The sequence below is a fragment of the Ylistrum balloti genome, unplaced genomic scaffold (assembly GCF_031769215.1).
Source record: "Ylistrum balloti isolate Yb309-2 unplaced genomic scaffold, AGI_CSIRO_Ybal_v1 Utg369850, whole genome shotgun sequence".
Lineage (NCBI taxonomy): Eukaryota > Metazoa > Mollusca > Bivalvia > Pectinida > Pectinidae > Ylistrum > Ylistrum balloti.
In genome coordinates this window covers 40,140-53,036 of record NW_026782003.1, presented here as the reverse complement: position 1 = coordinate 53,036, position 12,897 = coordinate 40,140, and the positions used below count along the sequence as shown (strand labels likewise).

At 34.0% G+C, this 12,897-nt stretch overlaps 1 protein-coding gene across 1 annotated transcript; it reads right to left on the bottom strand.

Annotated features, from left to right (window-relative positions):
• Positions 1–1,813: 1,813 nt before the first annotated feature.
• LOC132545638 (probable protein phosphatase 2C T23F11.1) lies at positions 1,814–11,262 on the bottom strand. Its single transcript, XM_060209336.1, has 9 exons — positions 11,160–11,262; positions 10,050–10,133; positions 8,369–8,434; positions 4,983–5,048; positions 4,618–4,691; positions 4,025–4,166; positions 3,226–3,309; positions 2,766–2,911; positions 1,814–2,101 (listed from the first exon to the last, which is right to left on the bottom strand). The coding sequence occupies exons 1-9, from the start codon at positions 11,260–11,262 to the stop codon at positions 1,889–1,891; spliced, it is 978 nt and encodes a 325-aa protein (XP_060065319.1). The 3' UTR covers positions 1,814–1,888.
• Between the last annotated feature and the right edge of the window lie 1,635 nt (positions 11,263–12,897).

Below are 12,897 nucleotides of genomic sequence, written 5' to 3'. Positions count from 1 at the left end.
AGACAGGGAGACAGATTTTATACAAGTGTGCAACATTTGTTTCAGAATCCAATTTGATTTCTTGTAGTATGCCTATCATATACAGAATGTATTGTATAAACAGGTAAAATAGTAAGTACATATTAGATAGACAGACTTTACACTATAAAGCTTTATACAAACACGGGTTTGTGGGCTTCCTAAAGAGAAAGTAGACTTCTGTTAATGAAACAGCAGTCTTTAAAGACTTGTTTATGTTGTTTGTACATCTGTTTAATCAACAAATACTCTTTATTTAAAATTAGACAATGGAAGATTCATTGCAATCATAAGACAGGGTACAGGCTTATGCTTCCTATATTGCAATGCAATGATAGAATTAAGTATTTAACAAGCACTATGATAATATAATGAAAAATTATGGAGTCAGACAACCAGAAATTGTTCAGTACAGGATTATACAGGTCTGATCACATTAGTCAATATCACAGGAAGAACCACTACTGCTAAATCTATCACAATTAGCAATCAGTAATCTACAACTACATTGTATACATCAACATGCACTGCCAAAAAACTAGAATACTAAAACTAAATTATAAAAAAAAACAGAAAGAAAAGATATTTTTTAGTGTCACATTTGTTGGAAATAAGAATAGAGATGTACGCACTTAAAAGCAGAATTCAGTATTTATGGACGGCCAGTATCATTCAATAGCCGGTGACCATTTATATCAACATAATGAAAAACATTCGGAGAGTCAGTTGTTAGCCAAATAAGGCCCAAGCACGTACAAATTATTTGAAGTACCTCTCACCACATTGTTAATATGGGTATTACAAATATTTCTGCTACACTTTTTCAGTCTTCCACATAGTGCAAACCAGGTATTGAAAAGATGTGTTTAAATTTTATAAATTTACAATTACATGTACGTATTTTTAATGAATTAACAATTTAAGATTCTTTCTCAGTGAGCCATAGCGATTGGTTCAATGGTTTCAAGATCTACTTCAGTTGTTGACAATGAACAAAGCATGGGATGGGATAGTTCCTACATCTGTAACAAAACTGTTGAAAGGTGTTTCTAAATTGTATTCAATTCAAATTCTCTGTATATTGGAAATCTTTGTTATACTTCAAGAAAAAGAATTTATTGTTGTTTTAAGTCTTATTAACAGTCAGGGTCATTTAAGGACCTGCCAGATTTGGGTGGTGGAGGAAAGACAGAGTTCATGGAGATAAACCATGGACCTGTGGCCAGTACCTTTTGACTGACCAAATGTAGCCTTGGAACCTGCAACCCATGATTGAAGGGCTAGTGATAGGCTGTCAATTTAACAACACAATCATATGTTGTGAAATCATGTAAGACAATTTGACTCTGATAGAAATTCTCTATAAGGCTTTCTATCTAAAGCAGCTTGAGGACATAACAACCGAAATGTATTTTTACATTTCAGTTCAGTTTCATTTTCCTCTACCACTAAGTAACATAATATCAATTTACAATGTGTTTATCACACCAGCAAAAATAATTTAAAATAGGTAATAAAACTTTGTGGTAATAATAAACAGCTCTTCAGTATATCATGAACAATGAATGTAGACCTTTCTACTACTCTTCATGCAAGTTGCTAGATTTACTACAGAATGAGTAGTATTATACCAGATGTTGTGGAGACATACACTTACAAAGTCATCTCAATCGTTGTGTTTAAAAAAGTCCTTATTTGAAACTACTTAACAAAATTCTAATAACCAATTGTAATTTAACAGATTTGATTTAGATTTATTTTATATTATAACTGTAATAGTAAGATCCAGGTTTGATTAAAATTAAAATCATTCTGTATGGTGAAGAGACACATTATTGCTGGAGTTCCATATACAAGATGATTAGTAATATCACTTGAGATCGACCCTGTTGTAGCTGGCCTGGTAACTTGTGAGATGCGCAGTGGAAGCCCCTCGTGCACCAGGCTTGGCACACTTTTTAATCAAGTCATCATAACTCTGACCAAATAAAAAACAAACCAACACCACAGTCATATTATCACACCCAAGTCCACCCATTTGACAGTCTGGTGCTAAACAGCGTGTCATCAACTCCTCACAAATCTGCAATAAAAATAAATATAGTTTGTCAAGTGTCTCATTGATTTGTTTCTTAAGTTTAAAATTAATCTTTTTTAAAAAGTAAAGATGCTTCTTTCACTGAAACCAAAATCTACACAGTTTCATTAAACACATACTTCTGAAATAATTTCATTTTAGCTCTTCAATCCTTTACACTGAGATAATCTACCTTCAACTTCATTTTTCTCACTTTTGAATGTCTTTCAGTACCTATTTTGTCATTAGATGATTGACTTCAAATTTGATGACTGACTTAAAAGTCCATATTTATTCACTATATTGTAGAATTGTGATCATTATGATATTAAGGATGTTCTCCGCGAAGTAAAATTATCTCCGGATTAAACTTTTGTTATGATTGTGATTTTTTTGAAAGGTTAAATTCTAAAAAAAGTAAATTAAACAAAAAAAATCACTATGCTGCTGCATTTTTTTTTTTTCCAAAACAGGCATCAGGACATGTGTCAGTGGAAATAAATATTTTCACATTTTCACACTTAGCACTGCTTTTGTGCTTAATATTTAATCTACTCACTGGAGCACAAATCATTGCTAGAACTTGCATCCGTAGATGATTAGAATGAATGACAATCTGGGTATGATATTACGACTGGACAATATTTCTAAGTTATAACTTTTTACTTACAATGTCTGGTTCCATGCCTTGAGCAATCCGGGCTCTAACAAAATCTACAACTTCCTGGCTAGTAAGAACATCCCAGATACCATCACAGGCTAAGACAATGAACTCGTGGTCTGGTGTGATACGGTTCTCAATCACATCGGGATATGCTAGTGAAATATAAGATCAAGCATTTTCAACAAAATGCAATCCCTACATTACTTTCTTTTTAAGATTTTCAGAGAAGGTGAGCTAAAATGTTTGGTGAAATAGACTTAACAATGCTGTTAGTTGATGTAGATTCAAAATATCTGATGAATACATTTGTAGCGAAACGATAAAATATTCTTAAAAATACAAATCATAGCAATATTGCTTTGATTTCCAGCCGATATCCAGGATATCAGATATTTATATTTGCAGTGAAACGATAAACACACATGTACTCATATACCACGTATAGTGATGTTGATCCAATTCTCACCTGTAACTATCTGTTCCTCTGGACCTTTTTTTTCATTTTTCTTAAACACAAAATCACCCAGTGCTCTAGAAAGTGCTAAATTACCTGTTAATAAAACAAATCAATTTCTGTTAAAAAACTTCAAATGATCATGAATTCAAACATCAAACAAATCTGATGAAAAGGAGAGTGGACATCATTTTACTGGTAATTAGTATGTTTGACTTCATCCAGAAATAAGCAAATTCTGTATACACATTTTGATAATATCTGCATACTATTTTTTCTATTTCCAATTGATCTGATATGTCTTATTCTCCAAATTTCAAATATATATTACTAGTAATAATGGTTGTCCAAATGTACAACCTGATCATGCAACAATTTTCATAGTTGTTTTTCATTACCAGTACACATATGGTATTTTCTCTTTATAATGTCAATTTTTTGCTGTATTGATAAACCTTAGCTTCACAACAACACTCTTTAAATATTGCTCTCTTCCTCGTTAAAGACAATTTATTTATGTATTATCTTTTTGGTCTTGCAGTCAACACTGTAATTTCTAAATATCAGTTCTAACAATTTCTAAACTTGTAGTGCAATATTCTATAGTAGAATCCACAGTTACTTCTCATTCAAGCATTACCATTCAAATTTTCAAGTTATAGATCAAACATAACTTGCTACCAATAAATTCAGTATTACATGTGCTATTTGCCAACATCTATTACTGACATGCCATTAGCTTGAATGAATAGAGGTGATAATCTCATGAATCATAGGTGTTCAAAAACTGTGATGATAATAAAAAGCGCACCATTCACTCTATTAAACTCTACCCATCCTCCAGCAGAAATGATCCTCTTGGTTTCAGATTCATTGCCTGGTTTGTGGTCATGTGACAGTTGTTCTGCTGTACCTTTTATGCTAACTACAGCACGGGAGTCTCCAACATTACCCTACAAGGATATGGATGTAGTTGGTAGACACAATTCATCAATCAGAGAGATATTTTTCCTTATTCTGTAGATCATTTCCAGTTTCACTAAGCAGCAAATTTGACATAACAGTATACCAGCTCAAATTGTCTTCAGCCGATACAAAGACATTCAATCTTATGATGAACTGAGGACTAATAAATTATGACAGTCCTAATAAGTGATGTTACCAATACAGACCATGCCTCAGAGTCTAAATTAGTAAACCTGTGCTTCATTCTTCAGTTAACAAGACGATCAGGTAAATCTCATCAAAGGATAATCTAACAGGGAGAATACATGAGATCGAAGTAGGATCTTGGCACCATCATTGTATAATCTTTATTTGTTATATAGTTTAATCTTTTCCTTTCTTTTCTCTAACTTATTCCTGTCGATAACTTTCTATTATCTCAACTGTTGTAATACTTACACAGTAGATGGTATTGCCTTTGAATATTGTTATCACAGCTGTTGTTCCTGCTAGCTCATCTTTCATGGCTTCATCTGCAGTAATATGATACAAAGTATTTTTCATCACTTACACACATATATATGTCCTATAATACATGTACTTGAAGGGTCTTCAACAGAATAATTATTAATATTTATAATCATTTAATCTGTCTATATTTCAGTTTTTATTTCTGATTTGCCTCAGTTGGTTTTTGTTTTAAATATCAGACATATTACCTCAATTTTAACATAGCTGTCATTAGATGTAGCCATTTGTTTCCAAGCAGAAATCGGACTTTCTTGAGAATGATTATTTTTCATACATTTTCCAGTGAAACAAACCTTTGATCATTTCTTCATCCAGTCCTAGAAAGCCCTGTCGAATTGCTTCAGGCACATTTCCCTGAGCTAAATTGATATAACAAGTTTAATGAAAATAGAGTGATGGTCTAAGAATAAACAGATTGCTTGATTGTAACATTCTCACTGCCTTGTTTTATGTCATATCAAGTATATATGGTGTCTATGTTCATTTTGTAGCAGCATAAGGTGGTATAATCTGGACATACAGTAGCAACATGACACTACACCCAACAATGTACCAACAACAGCCTACCAAGTAGAGATACAATGTACCAACAACAGCCTACCAAGTAGAGATACAATGTACCAACAACAGGCTACCAAGTAGAGATACAATGTACCAACGACAGCCTACCAAGTAGAGATACAATGTACCAACAACAGCCTACCAAGTAGAGATACAATGTACCAACAACAGCCTACCAGGTAGAGATACAATGTACCAACAACAGCCTACCAAGTAGAGATACAATGTACCAACAACAGGCTACCAAGTAGAGATACAATGTACCAACAACAGCCTACCAAGTAGAGATACAATGTACCAACAACAGCCTACCAAGTAGAGATACAATGTACCAACAACAGCCTACCAAGTAGAGATACAATGTACCAACAACAGCCTACCAAGTAGAGATACAATGTACCAACAACAGCCTACCAAGTAGAGATACAATGTACCAACAACAGCCTACCAAGTAGAGATACAATGTACCAACAACAGCCTACCAAGTAGAGATACAATGTACCAACAACAGCCTACCAAGTAGAGATACAATGTACCAACAACAGCCTACCAAGTAGAGATACAATGTACCAACAACAGCCTACCAAGTAGAGATACAATGTACCAACAACAGCCTACCAAGTAGAGATACAATGTACCAACAACAGCCTACCAAGTAGAGATACAATGTACCAACAACAGCCTACCAAGTAGAGATACAATGTACCAACAACAGCCTACCAAGTAGAGGCACAATGTACCAACAACAGCCTACCAAGTAGAGATACAATGTACCAACAACAGCCTACCAAGTAGAGAAACAATGTACCAACAACAGCCTACCAAGTAGAGATACAATGTACCAACAACAGCCTACCAAGTAGAGGCACAATGTACCAACAACAGCCTACCAAGTAGAGATACAATGTACCAACAACAGCCTACCAAGTAGAGAAACAATGTACCAACAACAGCCTACCAAGTAGAGATACAATGTATCAACAACAGCCTACCAAGTAGAGATACAATGTACCAACAACAGCCTACCAAGTAGAGAAACAATGTACCAACAACAGCCTACCAAGTAGAGATACAATGTACCAACAACAGCCTACCAAGTAGAGGCACAATGTACCAACAACAGCCTACCAAGTAGAGATACAATGTACCAACAACAGCCTACCAAGTAGAGATACAATGTACCAACAACAGCCTACCAAGTAGAGATACAATTACTAAATGCTGAAAATCATTTAGCAACAAACTATCTATGAATCAAACTTTGATGATTTGAATTTCTCGAGGTATCAAAGTTTTTGTCTGTTACCAAATTTTATTTCTAAATATTACTACTAACTTACCCCTTTACAATTTTAACTTTTCGATGTATTGAAGTTTTTTCATGGACCGTAAGCTATAGTAACACAGTCAATGATACCTCATGATTGGAACAAATCATTTAACCGTATTGTACAGGTATTTTCTCCCCGCGAAAAAATTTCACACATTTCTTCAATGAGGAGTGCTACCTGACAACAGGATTACCATATCCCTCTATCATTGGCTCTGTGTAACGAGGTTAATCATTGACTGGACACAGATTAAAATTTAATTGTTTACTTACAAGCTATGATATTTTAATAAAAGATAATGGGATGTTGTGTGATGTTTACCGTTGATATTGGGGTAATGGCATTTAGTTACGTCTTATTTACAGAATTTTGAAAACAATCTGTGGAAATCCTATCAGTTGTATGATTTCATTCATTCATTCCCAAAGCATCACTTTTCAATTTTAAGCACAAAAGCATGTGAAACACAGTGATATATTTGTCAATCATGCATTCTCTCATTGTACCAACTCTTCATCAGAACATCTGCAAACACTTTTGTAATTTCTATGACCGAAGAGGTGTGATGTTAATGCTGTCGTTTCTGAACAGAATACATTATGATATCAATTTTCTTCCTTTTATATTCATTAGTGCCTATAATGTTTATTTATCAGTTTTTAAAAAAAATGGGGCAAAGCCACAATTGGCCGCATTGTGGGATGAGTGCAATGTTATATGGTATTTATAAGACAGTTAAGGGCGTTTCATTTGTTGAGTATGTAGAATATTTGTTATAAGAGAGAAAGTTTGGTTGTATTTTATGAATTGGTCAGAAGAAGGGCATTTGAAGATTCAGAAATGTTCAAAAAATAGACAATGGACATTTAGGGCCCCAAGGTGATTTATATGAAAGGCAAAGGCTGCCACCTTGGATACAGACTGTTGAAAATGACTAAGTTCCAAAGCCCGGAAAATCAAGAAACGATATCCGGAATGAATCCATAATAAAAGGTGCACATCTTGAACATGTATATGTAAACATGCTACAAAGTTTCAAGCTTCTACATCAAAAACTCAAGGAGTTGATTCTACAAAACTAATATCCCTTTTCTCTGCCAAACTGCAGAAAATTACTAAGTTCCAAAGCCCGGAATCCAGAAAAATGTCCGGAATGTATCCATAACAGAAGGTGCACACCTTCAACATATATTTAAACCTCATATTAAAATTCTTAAACCTCATATAAAAATTCAAGCTTCTACATCAAAATCTCTAGGAGGAGTTGATTCTACAAAACTGGTACCCCTTTTCCCCACCTGCCCTCCCATCCGCCTGATATTCACCACACTATAACCTGGATTTGCACTATGTGCAACCCGGCCAATAATTACTGTAACACTTGAAGACCACTTTAATGCTTTGCATCGTTTAAGTTCAAATCAATTTGTAAAATACATAAACTGTGTGAAATGAAAGCACAAATGTCAGCATGCATTTCTATTTCTATCTAAAGTATGTGCTTTTGATCATGAATGGAAATGTTTTTGTTTTAAGATAAAAATGCATCGTTTTTATTTAAATTTTGGTATTTGTTGCATTTGTTCAGGTAGAAATATTGTGTCATTAACTTCATAAAAGCATGGAAACGTTGAATGAATCACAGTCTTGATTTATTAAAGTTCTTTTGGTAGTCCCTTGAACCTCGAAACATCGAAGTTTGACTGTACTTACAGTATAATCCCACACACTGATATGAAACATGCTTGTATACAAACCAGTTTTTCTATGATGATATTAATACTTACAATAAGCTGGATGTGACACAATTTTCTTATGAAGATTGATCCCTGCATATTGAGCTATTTTGGCACCTACAAAGCATAAATTGAAGCATCAAGTTCAATGTTTGATACAGAACAACTATTTTCCTTTATTTTCCCAAAATGATCTGCGGAAATGGATATAAGAGTGACATAAATGCAAAGTTTATATTTTGAAAGGAAGCTAAAGAGTTTGCTGTTGATCATTTCCAAAGTATCTTCTCAACATTTAATTTGTTTGAATGCATCAAAAAATAACATTCTATCATCCCTAATAAATATAAAGACAAAAGTAACAAGAGATCCATGAAGGATCTTTGCATCATCATTTGATCTTTATTTGTTCTTCAACAGTTCAATCTTTTCCTTTCCTTCCTCGTGTTTTTGTTCTTAACTATACAATATCTTAAGAAATTATCTTCAACTATCAAATCCAAACTGATCACCTTTCTGTCAATCTGTTTTCTGATCAGTCCCTACAAGTTAAGGTTACAACTAGGGACAAAAAGGAATCTACAGGTGAAACTTGAAAAAGATCCTCTAATTACTTATCAAAAATAATGATAACAAACTTTCACTGTCAAAATCCAAGATAATGGCCGGTTAGCCATTTTGGTTATCTGATCAATCCAACAGGAGATCCCAGAGGCATCTTGGCTCCCATCATTGTTTGATCTTTATATGCTTTTTGAAAGTTGGATCTTTTCCCTCCTCTGCTTTTGCTCTTAATAATAAGACATTTGAACATTCCTTTGCAGAAATAGCGATGTTAATCTTTACCTGCCAAATCCAAACTGGCCACTTGGAAGCCATTTTGTTTTTTTCTGATCAATCCCAAAATCAAATTTGTACAAGGAGAGACCAAAGGGAAAAAACATGAAATTTGAGAGATATCCATGTAGTACTTCTCAAGAATAGCAATAGCAATCTTTACTAGGAAAATCCAAGATGACTGCCTGTCAGCCATTTTGTTTTTCTGATCAGTCCCAAACTCTTAACAGGCACAACAAGGGATTGAAAGGAACATATACAAGAAATTTGAGAAAGATCTATAGCGTAGTTTCCAAGAAATAGTGAAAACAAACTTTTGACATCAAAATCCAAGATGGCAACTTCTGGGCAATTTTGTATTTTCTGATCAGTCCTAAAATCAAACAGGAACAACTAAAGATCAAGGAAAGCATACACATGAAATTTGAGAAAGATCTGTGCTGTAGTTCTCAAGAAATTGCGATAACAAACTTTGAAGGTCAAAATTTAAGATTTCCTTCTGTCAGCAATTCTGATAAATCCCAAAATTATATGGACACAACTAAAGACTAATAGGAACCTACAAATGAAATCTGAGAGATCTATCAAGTACTTCTCAAGAAATAGCGATAACAAACTTTCAAAGTCAAAATCCAAGATGGCCACCTTTCTGCCATTTCATTTTTTTGGTCAGTTCCAAAATTACATGGACAACAAGAAACCAAGGTGAACATACATATGCAATCTGAGAAAGATCCATCCAGTACTTCTAAAGAAATAGTGATATAAAAAAAAGCTAATTCAATTGTTGTGTTCATGTATATAATTTCCATTTAAATTTCAGAGCAGATGCTTATTTTCTTTATTTACAACCTTTTATTATTGATATCATCTATATGTGTAAATCAGAATTTACCTCCATGACCATCAAATACCCCGAAGAACTGAGCATCCTTATCACCTGGCAGTGACAAAAGGTGTGTATGGGCATCCTCCATATCTGTATACAGTCAAGGACTTTCTTCTAACTTCATGATCAAAAGCGCATGTTATTAATTTAAAAATTTATGGGGTTGCATTATCTATGTGCTCTTCCATTCTTGTTTAGCGACCAAGACAAGAAAAAATAGAGGATTGATTGTCTGAATCTTTCAAACTAGATTGGCCTGGATAATAAAAACATTTTTGGTTGGGAGGTCTATCTGCTTGCTGGGCAAGAAAAACAGGCCAAAGTCATGAATTCACAAAATGTATCTGGGTATCTTGCTGCAATTTTCTTAGGTTACAACTATTTTTTAAACCTACTGTCATCATAATAAAATCACAACATTGACTTATCTATAGATTTAAAGAGATAATCCTGGCAAATTAGGATAATGATTTTGTTTGCTCTATTCAGGTATTTGTACATAAGTATGTTCTTACAGAAGTTATGCCTCAATCTGACAAATAAAAAAAAAAAACTATGATAATTCATTTTCAGAAAACATATTGATTATAGCAATCTAGATCTTTGCCCTGATTGTGTCACAAAATGTTCAAACCTGCACAATGCAGTGGAAAGAAACATGTATACAGCCCCCAGCCCCTGGTTGTTTTCTAGTTTATTAATAGCATTGCTCCTGCTTAGATTCTACATCATTCTTCTAGTTTCATTTCCAAAATCAATGCATGATTGATGTGCTACTGTATGTTTGGGAAGTCTAATTTTAAGTCAGCCATTGGGTACTTCATTCATTGTTTGTCCTCATCAATCTAAACACAGGAGATTGGTTCTTAAATGGTACAGAACATCCAGAAATTTGCTACTTGTTTACAATATCCCATTAATTTAAAAATTACTGATGTTAGGATCTCAAATTTTCTACATGATAGAAATTAATCAGGAACATGCTAATCTTATAATATATGGCATTTTGGTATTAATTTGAAAAAACCATTAACTTACAGTAGGACAGATGATAAAATTGACCTTTCCTTGTGTTGTTTTGAAACAGGTTTTGTTTCCATCAAGATAAAAGGATACTTATTCTCCATCCCTGCATACATGAAGAACCAACTTTTAAGAACTGGTTCTGACAGCTGGAGGTTTCCTTGGTAGTAACAGGTTCAGACAAAGTCTGACCCATACTTCATCTGCCAAAATAATAAAAATCAATAAACTCAGCCAGGTACAAGTATAAGATGTATGACAGATTTTCGTTCTATCTGTGCATATCATTGATAAGTTTTCAAAATGTAAATCAACAGATATATGCAAGTTATTTATTTTGCAGTGTAAACATTTCTGGACAAATAATGAAAAATAATCACAGTAAACATTTGTTCAAAGGGGGTCAGACCATATTCGCGATTTTAGTTTTGAATTGGTCGCAAATGATCGACGGTGACCATGGCAAAAATAAGACGTGGACTCTTTGAAAGTTTTCTGGGTAGCAAAACAGAAAGAAATATTCTTTCATATGTTACACATCTGAAAAGAATATTTAACGCCTTTTCCAAGCAGGGAGCTTCTATTGACATTCCTGCATACATGTATCTGATGATTAAGATCATTTAGATTTCAGATTCATAAATGCTTGATAACATTGAAATTGAGAGGCACAATGGAACTCCAAAGCGATCACCTAATCTCCACATTTATGAGAGTCCAATGTGAATATGACAGGACTAAGTATATACAACGTCACTTAAGTAAGCACACCATAACATTAAGTATGTAAATAACAATTTACATGTTCGTTATCGGCATCAAACATGTCAGAAATCGACTGGCAGCGATACCAAATTTATTTGACGGATCGAGATGAATGCAACAATTTCACAAAATTCCAATCATCTTTCGTTGGCAATAAATGATCTTATGGAATATGAATGCGACAGTAAAACATACTTAAGAAATAAGATTCCTCTAATCTTCACGAAATTCCTCTCATAGGTTTTAGAAATATATGGTTTCCGTATCGTGACCTTACAACTGAATGACCATAACAAAGTTCATCCGCAGAAAAAAATAGTTTGTAAATAATGATACATTATAGAATCCTATGAAATATCTTTGTGATAAATTGAGTCAGAACATGTATAAAGTACGTATATGGTGATATAGCAAAATGGTATATACTGATATTTCATTTTTACTTGGCAATTGATACAACGCGCAAGGATAATTAACGGAAGTTACCGTTTCTGCGGAGTAGCAGAAAACAATCCGGAAATGACCTTCTGTGAACGCAAAGGCACGGTGTAAAGTTATGATATGCGGAAAACCGTGATGATGTGGATTGTTTGTGCTCATGTCGTAGCACATCATACTCTTCAGCCTAATGTGAATAATGGCAGAGCTATCTTGAGCAAGAGTAGTATTATAACTGATGTATTTCATTGCGGTAAACAAACGTGACAACATGTCTGGCAACAATAATAATTTAACCTCAAGTTTAAGGAACTCTCCCTTCCTTGAATATTGTATTTATTGTGTTCCTGTCTAGTTCGTGGTGTTTTGTTTGTTCTAGTTTATCCCTTTGGACAATCTCTGTATGATCGTAACCGAGTAGACTCGTTTAGTCAAACTCAATGTCTGTACACGTAATGAAGCGTCATGGTGAGCGAGACTATTTGTTGCTTTGTCCGTCATGTTCCTATCTTCTATTGACGCAGGCTATTTTTTTCTCTCCACGTGTTATCTTTAGTGCTTGCTACGGGAGCAAATAAAGTTCTTTCTGCTGTTATCGCCACCAGTCAAAAACGTCTGAATATATAAC

Excerpts from the sequence above, each read along its gene's own strand:
- LOC132545638 (XM_060209336.1), bottom strand. The coding sequence starts at position 11,262 with ATGGGTCAGACTTTGTCTGAACCTGTTACTACCAAGGAAACCTCCAGC. Across the intron at positions 3,310-4,024 it reads AGAGTTTAATAGAGTGAATG|GTAATTTAGCACTTTCTAGA; the intron begins GTGCGCTTTTTA and ends TTTTATTAACAG. Across the intron at positions 2,102-2,765 it reads AAGGCATGGAACCAGACATT|ATTTGTGAGGAGTTGATGAC; the intron begins GTAAGTAAAAAG and ends TTTTTATTGCAG.